The sequence below is a fragment of the Typopeltis vanoorti genome, chromosome 25 (assembly GCF_054136105.1).
Source record: "Typopeltis vanoorti isolate ZY-2024b chromosome 25, IOZ_Tvanoo_1.0, whole genome shotgun sequence".
NCBI classification, from domain to species: domain Eukaryota; kingdom Metazoa; phylum Arthropoda; class Arachnida; order Uropygi; family Thelyphonidae; genus Typopeltis; species Typopeltis vanoorti.
Window position 1 is genome coordinate 52,438,621 of NC_143573.1, and position 14,438 is coordinate 52,453,058.

The following is a 14,438-nucleotide window of genomic DNA, read 5'->3' on the forward strand; positions in this document are numbered from 1 at the left end:
GAAGCTCTTTTCATGAAGGAATAAAGTTGCAAACTTGGATGCCTTGTAATGTCTTAAAGACATTATCTAGATCAGGGGTTCTCAACCTTTTCCAGTGACGTACTACTATATTTAATTCAAGGCATTAGATGTACCAGTAAGGCAGTGGCTCACGTACCACTGGTGGTACGCTTACCATAGGTTGAGAATCCCTGATCTAGATTATTTCGTGTGGGTAAGAATTATTTGAGATATTGAAGAAAGCAACAGAATTACTGATATTGCCAAAGCATTGAAATCTCACATAGCAGTGTTCTAGGCTCTGGCAGCATTTCAAACCAATGAAATGTGCTTCAGACATTTGCTAAGAGATTGCCATCACTCTACCATGGAGCACGAAGACTGATTTTTGGTTTGAACAGCAAAACGTAATCGATGCACCATGGCAGGTCAGTTTGCAAGTCATCTTCATTCAAGCACAGGCACTCATGGATATTGCCACAAGCTGTGGCAAGACATTTGCAACAAGCAGGCCTATACAACTGAAGGCTTGTAGTCTGTGTCTCTTTATGTACAGCCTATCATAGAGCATGTTTTCAGTGTTGTATCCATAAAAATTGGACAAGACACAAGGTGGGCTAATGTGCTCTTTACAGATGAGTCATTTTAGTCTTTCCTCCAAATCTATACAACACTTGATCTGCCGTGAAAGTCGTATTGCTTAACATCATGAGAATCTTGAAAGGGATAGATATGGCAGTACTGGGGTCATTCATGGTGTGGGGGAGGCATTATGCTTAATGGATGCACTGAGCTACAAGTGCTGGAAAAAGACTGACTGGTGAACACTATTCCAATGAAATTCTTCAATGTCATGTTTGATTGGTCCGTGGTACTGCAGGCAAAGAATTCATTTTTATGGATGACAGTGCGACACTACATCATACACGAGCAGTAAATACTTCTTGGAGACAAAGGCTATTAATCAAATCTAGTGGATGGCATGCCCTCCAGATCTCCACCCCATAGAACACATTTGAGATGGTGCTCAACATTCCTCTCTAGAAAACAAACAAGGCCATATCCTTGCTCTGAAGGAGGAGTGGGCAAGAACTCCTGAATCATTTGGTGCTTAGTATGGTACAACATTGCGAGAGCTGCATTGCAGTTTGGAGTGGACATATTCCATACTGAAATGTCTCTTCACTTAATTTTTTGTAAGCACTATACATTAATTCCTTAACTACATCCTTAGGACTAGTTGCTGAAAGTTTTTTCACTTGGTTATACTATAAGTTAAAGATGCCAAGAAATTGTATTCTTGGTTTCATCCTGTGTAAGCAAACAAAGTTTGCATGTGAAGTAACTTCACAACTGGTCTACTTATATATAAAAGCTAATGACTTCACATCAATTGCTTTAGTATCCCATAATTTAATGCACATATTCTTACAGACATGCATTATGGGAAAGGCCACTACCCAGACCAGTTTCAATCATTCCTTGGTTTCTGTTCAGGGTGTAACCCTGAACAGAAACCAAGGGATGATCCTTTGTGATATCGGATACTCATAAGATCTCTCAACACATCAGAGTTCAACTTCGCAGCCAATTATAGGACACACCTGCTTAACGATTACTGACCAAGTGCTAACATCCACGCTCCATGCATTTGTGTAACGGTTTCTATAAATTTGATATCTTTTCATCTTTCAGTTATGTATTAATTCGTAACTTAAGCTCTTTTTTTTGTTTTTAAGCTGTTATGTGTAGATTTATCTGGCCCAGAAGAAGCCACCAGTTAATGTGGTGAAACTAGTAGGCTAATAGTTTGTATCAAAATCTCTGACCTATTAAACCGGATTTTTCTGTCATCTTATGTAATATAATTTCTTGGCTCTTTAACTTATACTTCCTTAGGAAATTTGTAATTTTTTCCAAAAACATATTGCTCTTTAATTTGTACAAAATTTATAACACATTTTTTTGCGTAATATAATTTATTAGTATGCTAGCAATAAATTTATATCTATATTTTGCTGTAGTCATGAATTTTTTTTCATATATTAAGGACAAACTACATTTTTTTTTTTTTTAAAATATAGTTTGTCCTTAGCTTTTTGACACCAGTTTATTTACACCATCATTTGTCATCCACTTGATGATCAATGTATGACATTTGCCAACATGGATTAGCCAGTTAATTTGTCGCTAATAAATTCCAGACTCAGATTTTGTATACCATAAAATCATCTTGACACTTATTAATCATTATGAAACAGGTACATTCATACCCCCCGAGTTACGCGGTTTCTTATATGTACGTATTCCCGTCCTGCTTCACGCCTCGCCACTAGTTGTATCTTTCAGGCGCCGGCAGCATTCGCCAGTGTCGCACATGCTGTGAACAAGCACTGACATGTTTCGCGCGGTCTCCATTCATACACGATTTTTATAGTCTACAAACCTTGCGATTGTTTAATGTTATGTTCTTGATAAAAATTTTATCACATAAAAAATAATAATGTCATCCAAAAGAAGCAAGTCTGATTCTTCTACAGCTAGCAAGAAAAGAAAAACATTGACTTTGGAAACAAAACTGAACATTATTAAGGATTTTGAAGGCGGAATGAAAATTTGTGAGCTAGCAAAGAAGTTCGATCTACAGGAATCCACAGTAAGAACAATCATAAAAGAAAGGTTTACAGATTTTGGAGGACATAGATGCTTGCTATGAAGAAATTTTGCATGACAAGAAAAAGACATTATGCCGTCAGATGAATCTATTAGATTTTATGAAACCATCGACATTGAAATTACTTTCTTTTTTTTATGTACGAAAAACTACAATTATGATTATATTTCTTAAAAAATATAGGTGTTTTTGTAAACCTTTGGTCCCAATTTTATGTTTGTATATATAAATTACATGCAAAATTATACCCAGAGTTATGCGAATTCGACTTATGTGCTTTTTGTTGGTCCCACCTACCGTGTAACTTCAGGGTTTTACTGTATTTATATGCATAAACTTTGAGTAAGTGAACAATTGTCTTAGGGTAAGGTGATGAGCAACAGTTTGAGTTGAAAAATATTTGCATTTAAAATTCAGCCATTTATTTGTCAAAACTATATATATTTAAAAAATATTGAAATTCCATATCCTAAAATGAAACAAATCTTTATAGTAGTGTGTCATCTTTTATGGTTTAGCATGAAAGTTTGTTTAAACTTCAAAACTCAGTTTGTAGAATAGAAAAAATAGTAAATAATTTCAGTGCCTTTTTTTTTTTTTTCCGCTAACTGCATTATTTATGGTTATCATACACAGTAAACCTAATCCTTCCATCATAAACAGCACACAAAAGAAGAGGGATGGACATAGAATGGAAAATAGCTTCTCAGCAATCCCATTTATAATATTAGCATCTTGAAAGAAAATCAGTGTGCAAAATCTGTTTTTTCAGATCTATATCAGATTGTAATAACATGTTACAACAGAGTTTGTCTGGATGAAATACAAAGCCAAATATAAGTAAGTGCATCGGTGTTTTATAAAACACCGATTAACTTAAATTTATCAGTGTACTTATAATTGAAGGCTGGTGGAATTATATTAACTGAACACTCGTCAGTTTCTTTACTGTTGTGAATTATGGCAAATTAAACGATTACCTTGTAAAGGCTGTGCCATGAAAAAAATGTAATACTGATATACACTTCAAACACAAGCTTCATGCTATTTGGAATGAAGCTTATGTTTGGCAGAATTTCCAGGTATCATTTTTATGATACCTGGAAAGTGCAATATTCATGATTAAACCACTTGATCTATATAAGTCATGAATTATAATTAAAAAAAAAAACTTGTAAGAAAACAACAGATTTCCATGCCTTCAGCAAATTTCTCTAGAGAACAGTGACTAGAATAAATTTTTAAACAAAAGATCAAATATGAAAGGAAACATCAGTTACATTGTATTGAAGACTAGTTTAAAAAAATGCATACTGTTGTTTTTATATATGAATAATATAGCAATATGTTCCAAAAATCAGAGAGAGAGAACAACCAGCATCCCTAAAAATTCTTTATTTTTGTATTAAAAAAAATAAGTTAAATTGACCAGTGATTCCTCTTTGACTGATTCATTCCACTTTGCCACACAGGTGTTCAGTTTCTGTTAACATGCCTTTCTACTGATATTTTCATATCCACTGTTCATCAAATTGGTTCCTAATACTGTGGATGTCTGCTTACTGTGATTAGTTGAGACCAATAAATGTCACAATAGGCAAATTTAACAACCAGGAAACAATGGGAACCAGTTCTTTATTTTTATTTATTTTTTATATGTTGCTTTATGTGAATTATGCCAAATTAAACGATTACCTTGTAAAGGCTGCTGCCACTGAAAAAAATGTAATACTGATATACACTTCAAACATAAGCTTCATGCTATTTGGAATGAAGCTTATGTTTGGCAGAACATTTTTCTGTTATGAAGATGGTTTTTTAATAAAAATTATATATATAAAAAAAAAGTATTTATGGTCTCCCCCACAAAAAAATGCAGAAAAATAAACAATCGTAATTTATTTATACTTTAAGAAAATAATTAATAAAAGTTAAATGAAATTTTTGGAAGCTTTCCCAAATAAATACTTATAAGCACAACTATCATTGTGAATTTTAATTAAAAAAAAAAAAAAACTTAATTGAAAAAATGTCCTCCTAGAGAGCCATGTTAGTGTTTGACCATTGAATGTTTTCTTGCATGTTGTTTTCACTTTGGTCTACCTGCATTGATGTATTATCCTGTCTTGCATAAGATTAGAACAAAAAAAATTGGAAGATTTGTTCCTTCTCCCAAAATAACTGGAAGCAAAAATAAATCCAATACATACATAAAGTTGGTCAAAATTTGGTGTTCTTTTTCTTTAAAAAACAAAATTCCATACATCAGTTATGGTCAAGAATTTTAATGCTGTTTTAAAAGCATAATCGTGATAACATGGAGAAAACACCATCTTTTGGATCCATTAGTGTTTTCATCCTAGACTGAGGACAAATTTTTCTTGTTCTTCATTCACTATCCTTCTGCTGTTCATTTCTTTGTAAAGAACAGTAGTAAAGGTTGTGTGTGTGAGAGAGAGAAATCTTTGTGTTTGAGATGACCATTAAGGAAAGAAAAAAAAGTAAAAAAAAAAAAGTTATAGATTAATTTATGTATATTTACAAAGACAGCAATACTCATAAATCTCCGATAATGTTTATAATACAAACAGGCAGTCCTTGGTTATCCAGCATAATGCATTCTTTAGTTGGTATCAAAAATAACGAAACTTAGTTTATTTTAAGAACTGGATGTTAGGTTTCGGCTTCAATTTTCTTGATGATAGCCGTCTTCAATGTCCATTTCTCAACTCCACAGAGAAAAATGGACTAGATGTAACATTTCAACATTCTGCATCTGATTTCTATGTTTAGATCTTTATTGCAGAATAATGTTCTCGTTTTCATGAAAGACTGCCTCACATCTTCAGTCCTATTTCAGGATCCCACCTTTCATTAAGCCAGCAACCAAGATATTTATACCTTGACACTTGATCGATAGTTTTCCCATTGAGTTGCTTCATCAGCAATAGCAGCTTCACATTTTTTGTGTATTATGTAGACGCCTTCTTGCCTCTAAAAGCAAGAGCATTACGTATGCAATACGGTGGCAGCTATAAATAATTTTCATAACTGCAAAATCATTTGCAGAATCAAATCTCCCTTTAATTGATTTTGCAGTTATGAAAATTTTTTATAGCTGCCACTGTATTGTTTTTCAAAAAAAAAGGGGGGGGGGGGGCAGTTTGGTTCAAGTTTAAGGACAATACATGATGCTCTTGTGATCCTATAATCAAATTATGAGGTTTTTTTTATACTCTGTATTGTAATTGTCTACTGTAATTTCTAATTATTGTTACTTGCATGTCATTTGATTTCTTAAACTACCCAAAAATTCAAGATGTTTTTGACAATTGTTATTTCTGGCAAGTTCACATTTTGATCACTTCATTTAGCCTCTTCATGTTCAAGTAGCTTTTAATGCTACAGAAACACAAAAATTCCCATATTATGCTAATCAGATTGGAGTTAGTGCTGTGAATGAAATGATTTGAGCTGTATATGACATTACTGAAATTAATGTATAAGCTGCTTTTGAGTATGAATTAACTATATTTCGATAGAGGTGAGTCAAATGGTATATGGGATAGGTAAATGATCAGAAAATAAACCGTTAGATAACAAGGACCGCCTGTATTTTGTCGACAAGTTACAAACACTGAACTTCAGTTTTAGATATATTATAGAATAGATATAATATAGAATACATTTCCATAAAATAGGTATCAGGATGGAAATATTTAGTTGCCATGGTGACCTGATGCCCTGGATTTGTTGAGCCCTGCCTATATCCTGTCAACAGCAAAGTGATCAAGGTGCCTAAGTAGCAAATCTTTATTTATTTAGATTGAAATATCATTTGTCCTTACTATATTAAATTTTTGTTATATTACTCTTAGCATCTTTCATCATCATCAAATTCCTGACATGTACCCTCAAGGAGTGTACAGGATATGATAGTACTACATGAAAAATTTACATCATTACTAACTTCCTATCTACAATTTTCCTCCAAATCAGTCTGTTACTTGTCAAGACTCCAACATTATCAGATCTTATATTTTTGTCGTCTAAGACACTTTGAACCGTATCAATCCACCTATATCTTGATCTTTCTCTGGGTCGTTTTCCAGCCAACCTGGCAGAGAACACTTAATTTGCTAATCTTTCCTCATCCATTCTGTTTAAGTTACCGTACCACCTGAGATTAGCTCTGCTAATGCATTCCTGGATGCTGACAATGTCAAGTTCTTTCCTAATATCCTCGTTTTTAATATGACATTGCCATTGATGCCATCTGTTCACATATCTAATCTTTCTCAGTACTCTCATATTCATATCTGCGGTCTCTAGTCTTTGGTCAAGTGTTTTACTTCTAACCCAGCTCTCAGATCCATAAGTTAAAACTGGTTTGAACACTGTCTTGTATACAGCTAATTTAGTTGTGAACGGGGAACCTTGTTCCACAGGTTCCCCATTCACAACACATTTGACATTTTCATCAATTCTACCTATTTTCATTGTCTTTGTCTTTTTAATGCTCACCTTCATACCATATCTATTACAGCAGTTATTCAGTTTAGTCAGGGAATCTGCAAACTTGTAGCAGATTTATTTAGAAGTATAACATTGTCCGGATGAAGCAAAGAGCTGACATTAACATCTCCAATTCTGATATCATGTTTAATACCACTTTCCTTCATCATGATCCATATAGATAATGTACATCCTTGTCTCACACCAGATTTAACATTAAACCATCTTCCTGTACTGCCTTCAATTCTAACTGCTGACTTACAACTCAAAGACTAAGTATTGCTTGATATAATGCCCCATTGACACCATATAACTGTAGCGTATTGAATAGCTTCTCTCTTGGCACCTTGTCATATGCCTTTTCCAGATTGACAAAACCTAAATACAGATCTTTGTTATATTCCCATGCTTTCTCAACTATTTGTCGTAAGTGAAGATCTAATCCTGATAGCCTCTATTTGGCCTGAATCCAGCTTGTTCTTCACCCAGCTTTTCTTCCACAATTCTTCTCAACCATTTCTCAAATATAGTTGCATAGATTTTGCCAGGAACATTCAGTAGTGAAATACCTCTGTAATTCTCACATTCAGTTTTATTTCCCTTTTTATATATGTGTACTATGAGTGCTCTACTCCAATCATCGGGAATTCGTCCCTCTGTCCAGGCTTTCTGAACTATGCAGTGCAGCCACTGTAAGACTTTTATACCACCATACTTCAGCACTTCTGGTCGAATATCATCTACACCTGCTGCCTTCCCACATTTCAAGTCTTTGATGGCTTTTTCTACTTCAAGTATGGATATGTATTCCTGACTGTATGCCTTTTGAGTGTTTTTACCACTGTGCTATCACTGCTTGTTTCATTTAGCAATTTTTTGAAGTAATTACTCCATACTTCAAGGATATCTTTTTCTCCCGTTTTCATGTCACCTTTATCATGTCTAACTCCTTTTACAGCACTCTTTCCTCCATTTCTAAGCTTCTTCAACAACCTCCAGAATATCTTACCACCTTCTTTTATTTATTTTCTATGTTCTTGCCAAAGTCCTCCCATGACTTTTGTTTAGTTAGTTTTACACAGTGTTTTGCTTTCTTACATTTGTCTCTGTATTCTCTAAGAGCACAACTTGACTTATTTGCCAGGAACTTTTGATATGCTTTCTTCTTTTCCTTCGCTGCCTCTTTAACTTTCTGTGTCCACCGTGGTGTTCTGATTTTTCTATTCTTGCAGACAACCTCACCACATGTGTCTCTGGCTGAATCAATCAGGCTTGATTCTAAGGCTTGCCACTGAATCTCCAAGGTTTGATTCCTGTTCTCAAACTCTTTAATTTTTTCTTAAATAATCTTTGTGTATTTTAGTCTACAGTTCACATTTGAGAGCTGCTCAACTTTCATTCGCTTTAAAACTTTCTTACATGTTATTCTTTTCAATATGAAATTCAATTTTATCCTGCTCAAGACTAAATAGTGATCATTTCCAATTTCAAATCCTCTGTACACCCTGGTGTCCTGCACCAGGGAGAAAGCATCACTATCAACTATAACATAGTCAATGAGACTTTTCTTATTCCTTGCTTTTCTCCATGTGAATTTGTGTGCATTTTTATGTTGGAACATGGTGTTAGTAATAACCAGTCCATGTCCTGAGCAGAAATCCAAAAGGTATTTGCCATTATTATTAGCTTTGCTCTTTTCTCCAATTTTTCCCAAAATATTTTTGTATATCTAACAATCATTTCCTACTCTGCTATTTAGATCCCCAACAAAGACCAACTTTTCCTTTTTCATTATGTCAGTTGTTTTTCTAAAGCATCAAAAAATTCCTCCACTTCTACCTTAGTAGAACCTTCTGTGGGACTATAGGTACAAATAAGTCTCATCCAATTCCCCATTCTGATATCAGCCCACATAACTCTACTTTAGACTGGAAAAACTTTTATTGGTATTATATTGATCAAGTGTATATAATAAACTACTAAGTTATACCAACTAGTTTCACCAACTAAGTCTGTTGGCATCTTCAGGGTACATAACTGATGTAAGGCACTAAAAAGTAAATAACTGTTACAAACTAAAATCAACCGATTCCAATTATATTAAACAAAGAACAGAGCGCATACAATATTGTTATTCTACGCGCTCTGTTCTTTGTTTAATATAATTGGAATCGGTTGATTTTAGTTGTTACAGTTTTTTACTTTTTTCGTTCCTTACATCAGTTATGTACCCTGAAGATGCCAACAGACTTAGTTGGTGAAACTAGTTAATATAACTTAGTTGTTTATTATATACACTCGATCAATATAATCCCAATAAAAGTTTTTCCAGAGCTTTTTAGTCAAGAAAATTAAACGTTTTTTAACATCTACTTTAGACTACCTGCCATTCAAGGAGATTAGCCTCGTATTTTGTGTTGAATACTATGGCTACTCCTTTTCCTTGATTGTCATTTCCTGAATATAACATTTTGTATTTATTGCTCAGAAAGATCTCGCCAGTTTTTGTCTTTTTAATTTCAGTCATCTCTATTATGTCGATCTGGTACTTATCTAATTCTTCAGCTAGCTGTATTTCTTTGCCATTCAGGCTTCTTATGTTGATAGTACCGATCTTTAACTCTGGTGATGTTGAGTTGGGGTGTGCTTCAGATTTGTTCCAGTAGCTGACTTTTCGCTGTTCGCCCTGGTTCCCTGGCGAAAAGAACGGGGGGGTCCTTGTTTAACCGGGCAAAGCCCCAGCTAGCATGAAATTTAGTCATGTTGTACCATCATCATCATCAAATTCCTGCCATGTACCCTCAAGGGGTGTACAGGATATGACAGTACTACATGAAAAAATTACATCATTACTAACTTCCTATCTACAATTTTCCTCCAAATCAGGCTGTTACTTGTCAAGACTCCAACATTATCAGATCTTATATTTCTATCGTCTAAGGCACTATGTACCGTATCAATCCACCTATATCTTGGTCTTCCTCTGGGTCGTTTTCCTGCCAACCTGGCAGAGAACACTTGTTTTGCTAATCTTTCCTCTCCCATTCTATTTAAGTGGCCATACCACCTGAGATTAGCTCTGCTAATGCATTTCTGGATGCTGACAATGTCAAGTTCTTTCCTAATATCCTCATTTTTAATATGATATTGCCATTGATGCCGTCTGTTCACGCCTCTAATCTTTCTCAGGACTCTCATATCTGCGGTCTCTAGTCTTTGGTCAAGTGTTTTACTTCTGACCCAGCTCTCAGATCCATAAGTTAAAACTGGTTTGAACACTGTCTTGTATACAGCTAATTTAGTGTTCCGACTAATTTCTGTCTTATTCCATATGAATTTATTCAATTGACTTCCCACCATACCAGCTTTGCTGATTCTGTTGTCTATTTCTATATTTAATTTACCATCTTCACTAAAAATTGTTCCTAAGTAGCTGAAATGTTTTACTTGTTCCACATGTTCTCCATTCACAACACAGTTGACATTTTCAATGAATCTGCCTATTTTCATTGTCTTTGTCTTTTTATTGCTGACCTTCATACCATATCTATTACAACAGGTATTCAATTTAGTCAGAGAATCTTATAGCGGATTTATTTAGAAATATAACATCATCCGCATAAAGCAAAGAGCTGTCATTAACATCTCCAATTTTGATATCATGTTTAATACCACTTTCTTTCATTATGTGATCCATATGGATAATGAATAACAGAGGGGATAATGTACATCCTTGTCTCACACCAGATTTAACATTAAACCATCTTCCTGTACTTCCTTCAATTCTAACTGCTGACTTACAACTCAAATAAAGACTAAGTATTGCTTGATATAATGCCCCATTGACACCATATAACTGCAGCGTATTGAATAGCTTCTCTCTTGGCATCTTGTCATATGCCTTTTCCAAATCGACAAAACTTAAATACAGATCTTTGTTATATTCCCATGCTTTCTCGACTTTTTGTCGTAAAGTGAAGATCTGTTCCTGACAGCCTCTATTTGGCCTGAATCCAGCTTGTTCTTCACCAAGCTTTTCTTCCACAATTCTTCGCAACCGTTTCTCAACTACACTTGCATAAATCTTGCCAGGAACACTCAGTAGGGAAATACCTCTGTAATTCTCACATTCAGTTTTATTTCCCTTTTTATATATGGGTACTATGAGAGCTCTAGTCCAATCATTGGGAATTCGTCCCTCTGTCCAGGCTTTTTGAACTATGCAGTGCAGCCACTGTAAGACTTTTATACCACCATATTTCAGCATTTCTGATCGAATATCATATACTCCTGCTGCCTTTCCACATTTCAAGGCTTTGATGGCTTTTTCTACTTCAAGTATGGATATGTATTCCTGACTGCATGCCTGGTCAGTGTTTTTATCACTGTGCTGTCATCACTGCTTGTTTCATTTAGCAGTTTTTCAAAGTAATTACTCCATACTTCAAGGATATCTTTTTCTCCTGTTTTCATGTCACCTTTATCATCTCTAACTCCTTTTACAGCACTCTTTCCTCCATTCCTAAGCTTCAACAACCTCCAGAATATTTTGCCACCTTCTTGATATTTATTTTCTATATTCTTGCCAAAGTCCTCCCATGACTTTTGTTTAGCTAGTTTTACACACTGTTTAGCTTTCTTACATTTGTCTCTGTATTCTGTAAGAGTAAAAGCTGACTTATTTGCCAGGAACTTTTGATATGCTTTCTTCTTTTCCTTCACTGCCTCTTTAACTTCCTGTTGTCCACCAGGGAGTTCTGATTTTTTTATCCTTACACACAACCTCACCACATGCCTCTCTGGCAGAATCAATGAATATTTTCTTCAGAGTTTGCCACTGAATCTCCAAGGTTTGATTCCTGTTCTCAAACTCTTTCATTTCTTTTCAATAAAGTCTACAGTTCACATTTGAGAGCTGCTCAACTTTTATTCGCTTTAAAACTTTCTTACATGTTATTCTTTTCAATATGAAATTCAATTTTATCCTGCTCAAGACTAAATAGTGATCACTTCCAATTTCAAATCCTCTGTACACTCTGGTGTCCTGCACCAGGGAGAAAACATCACTATCAACAATAACATAGTCAATGAGACTTTTCTTATTCCTAGCCTCTTCTCTCCATGTGAATTTGTGCACATTTTTATGTTGGAACATGGTGTTAGTAAGAAGCAGTCCATGTCCTGAGCAGAAATCCAACAGATATTTGCCATTATTATCTAGAATAACGCATCAAGATAGGGGTGGGACAAAGGAAACACTGCAATTCATGTATACTAATGCCAGGAGTATTAGGAACAAGAAGGAAGAATTTTTGGCCTTGATTGGCTCTTCCTGGCCACAGGTTATTGGCATTAGTGAAACATGGCTGACGGAAGATGATATAGTTAGTGGGATAGAATGTGTAGGTTATAGTATGTTTAGATAGGGACAGAGAGAATAAAATTGGGGGAGGGGTGTTATTGATGATAGCTGATGAACTGCAGCCAAGGAGAATCGAAGTATTGCAGGATAGTGAAAGGAGGTCATTTGAGGCTATTTGGTGTGAGATTGATACTGGCAGAATAAAATATACAGTTGGGTGCTGCTATAGACCAGGTGATGGAATAGATGGTGGAGATGGTATGCATAAACAAATTGATGAAATGAGTGGAAGGAGGGTAATTATTATGGGGGATTTCAACTATGGTAACATTGATTGGAAGGAGGAGAGGACACATGTGAGGAAGGAAATGGATTTTATTCAATTATTAAGGGATAACTATCTGAAACAGCATGTAATTGAAAATACTAGGGGTGTGAGAGTGCTTGACCTGGTAATAGTATCTGAGAATTTGACTGTAATGAATATGACCATGTTGCCACCTATTGGTGAGAGTGATCATTAGGTCTTGACCTGGGAGGTGGCTAAAGGTGTGAAATTTGTGATTAAGACAGGGTATATGTGGAATTACCGTGCTGGCAAGTATGACAAGCTTAGGAGATTGCTTGGATCAGTGCCATGGCATGTACAACTGCAAGGGCTGGACGTCGATAGAGCATGGGAAGTGATCAAAGAGCATTTACAAGAGGTTATGGCTGATTGTATACCTAAGGTCCGAATAGTGAAACAAGGAGGGGTTAAATGGATGAATAACACCATTAAGCTTGAGCTGCAAAAAAAGAAACAACTATGGAGGGAATTTAAAGAAAGGGGTGACCTGCAGGCACACGAACGGTATAAAGTACAGGCTAGAAGGGTAACGAGTGTGGTAAAAACAGCAAAAGCCGATTATGAAAGGAAACTAGCTATGCAAGCAAAAGAGAATCCCAAACAGTTCTTTCAATATGCTGCAAGCAAGAAAAAAACTGTACATGGCAAAATGATTTTAAGGAATGACGATGGTAAAGAGTTCACTGAACCAGTCGATATAGTGGAGTTACTGAGCGCGCACTTTGCAAAAGTATATCATCCAGGTGGTGACGTTGAAAAAATGAAGGAACCATTAGTTTATATGGGAATTGTGATGAATGAAGTGGAGGTGAATAGTCTATTACAGAACCTTAATGTGAATACATCTGTGGGATTGGATGGTATACCGGCACGGGTCTTGCATGAAGCGGCTAATGAATTATCAGTGCCCTTGACTATGTTGTTTAATCTGAGTCTCAGGTCTGGCTTAGTCCCGAAGGCGTGGAAAGAGGGGAAAATAGTTCCACTGCATAAAGGAGGATCCAAGACTATGGTTGCAAATTACCGACCGATCAGCATATCAGGAGTCGTTGTCAAGGTCTTGGAGAAAGTAGTCAAGGGAAAAATACAGGAATGGATTGATGAAAATGAGATACTGTACAGAGGACAGCATGGCTTTGTGAAGGGTAGATCATGCCTCAGTAACTTGCTCAAGTTTTATAACAGGGTGACGGCTGAACTGGATAAGGGAAATGGGTTTACAGTGATACTGCTGGACCTGGCAAAGGCGTTTGACAGGATACCACATGGAATTCTAATCCGTAAACTACAACATGGGAATGGATATAGGGTTGGTGAGATGGATAGCTGGGTGGTTGATGGAGAGATATCAAAGAGTAGTTTATTCAGGAGTAGAGTCCAAAAAACGGCCTGTGACTAGTGGTGTGCCACAGGGTTCTGTTCTTGGACCACTGCTGTTTAATCTGTTCATTAACGATATAGGGAATGGTCTAAGTGGGACAGTTCATTTGTTCGCTGATGATGCAAAGTTGGGTAGGGCGATAGTGAATGCCGAAGAT

The 14,438-nt window shown here is 35.7% G+C and overlaps 1 protein-coding gene across 1 annotated transcript in view; it reads left to right on the top strand.

The window, feature by feature from the left end:
- Positions 1 to 14,438, top strand: part of LOC150092747 (uncharacterized) — a 236,806-nt gene that overhangs the window by 94,803 nt on the left and 127,565 nt on the right. Inside the window, exon 5 of the mRNA XM_090414467.1 lies at positions 6,376 to 6,468. Coding sequence (XP_090270593.1) covers positions 6,376 to 6,397 — 22 coding nt within the window. The 3' untranslated portion in view covers positions 6,398 to 6,468. The remainder of the gene's footprint in view (positions 1 to 6,375; positions 6,469 to 14,438) is intronic.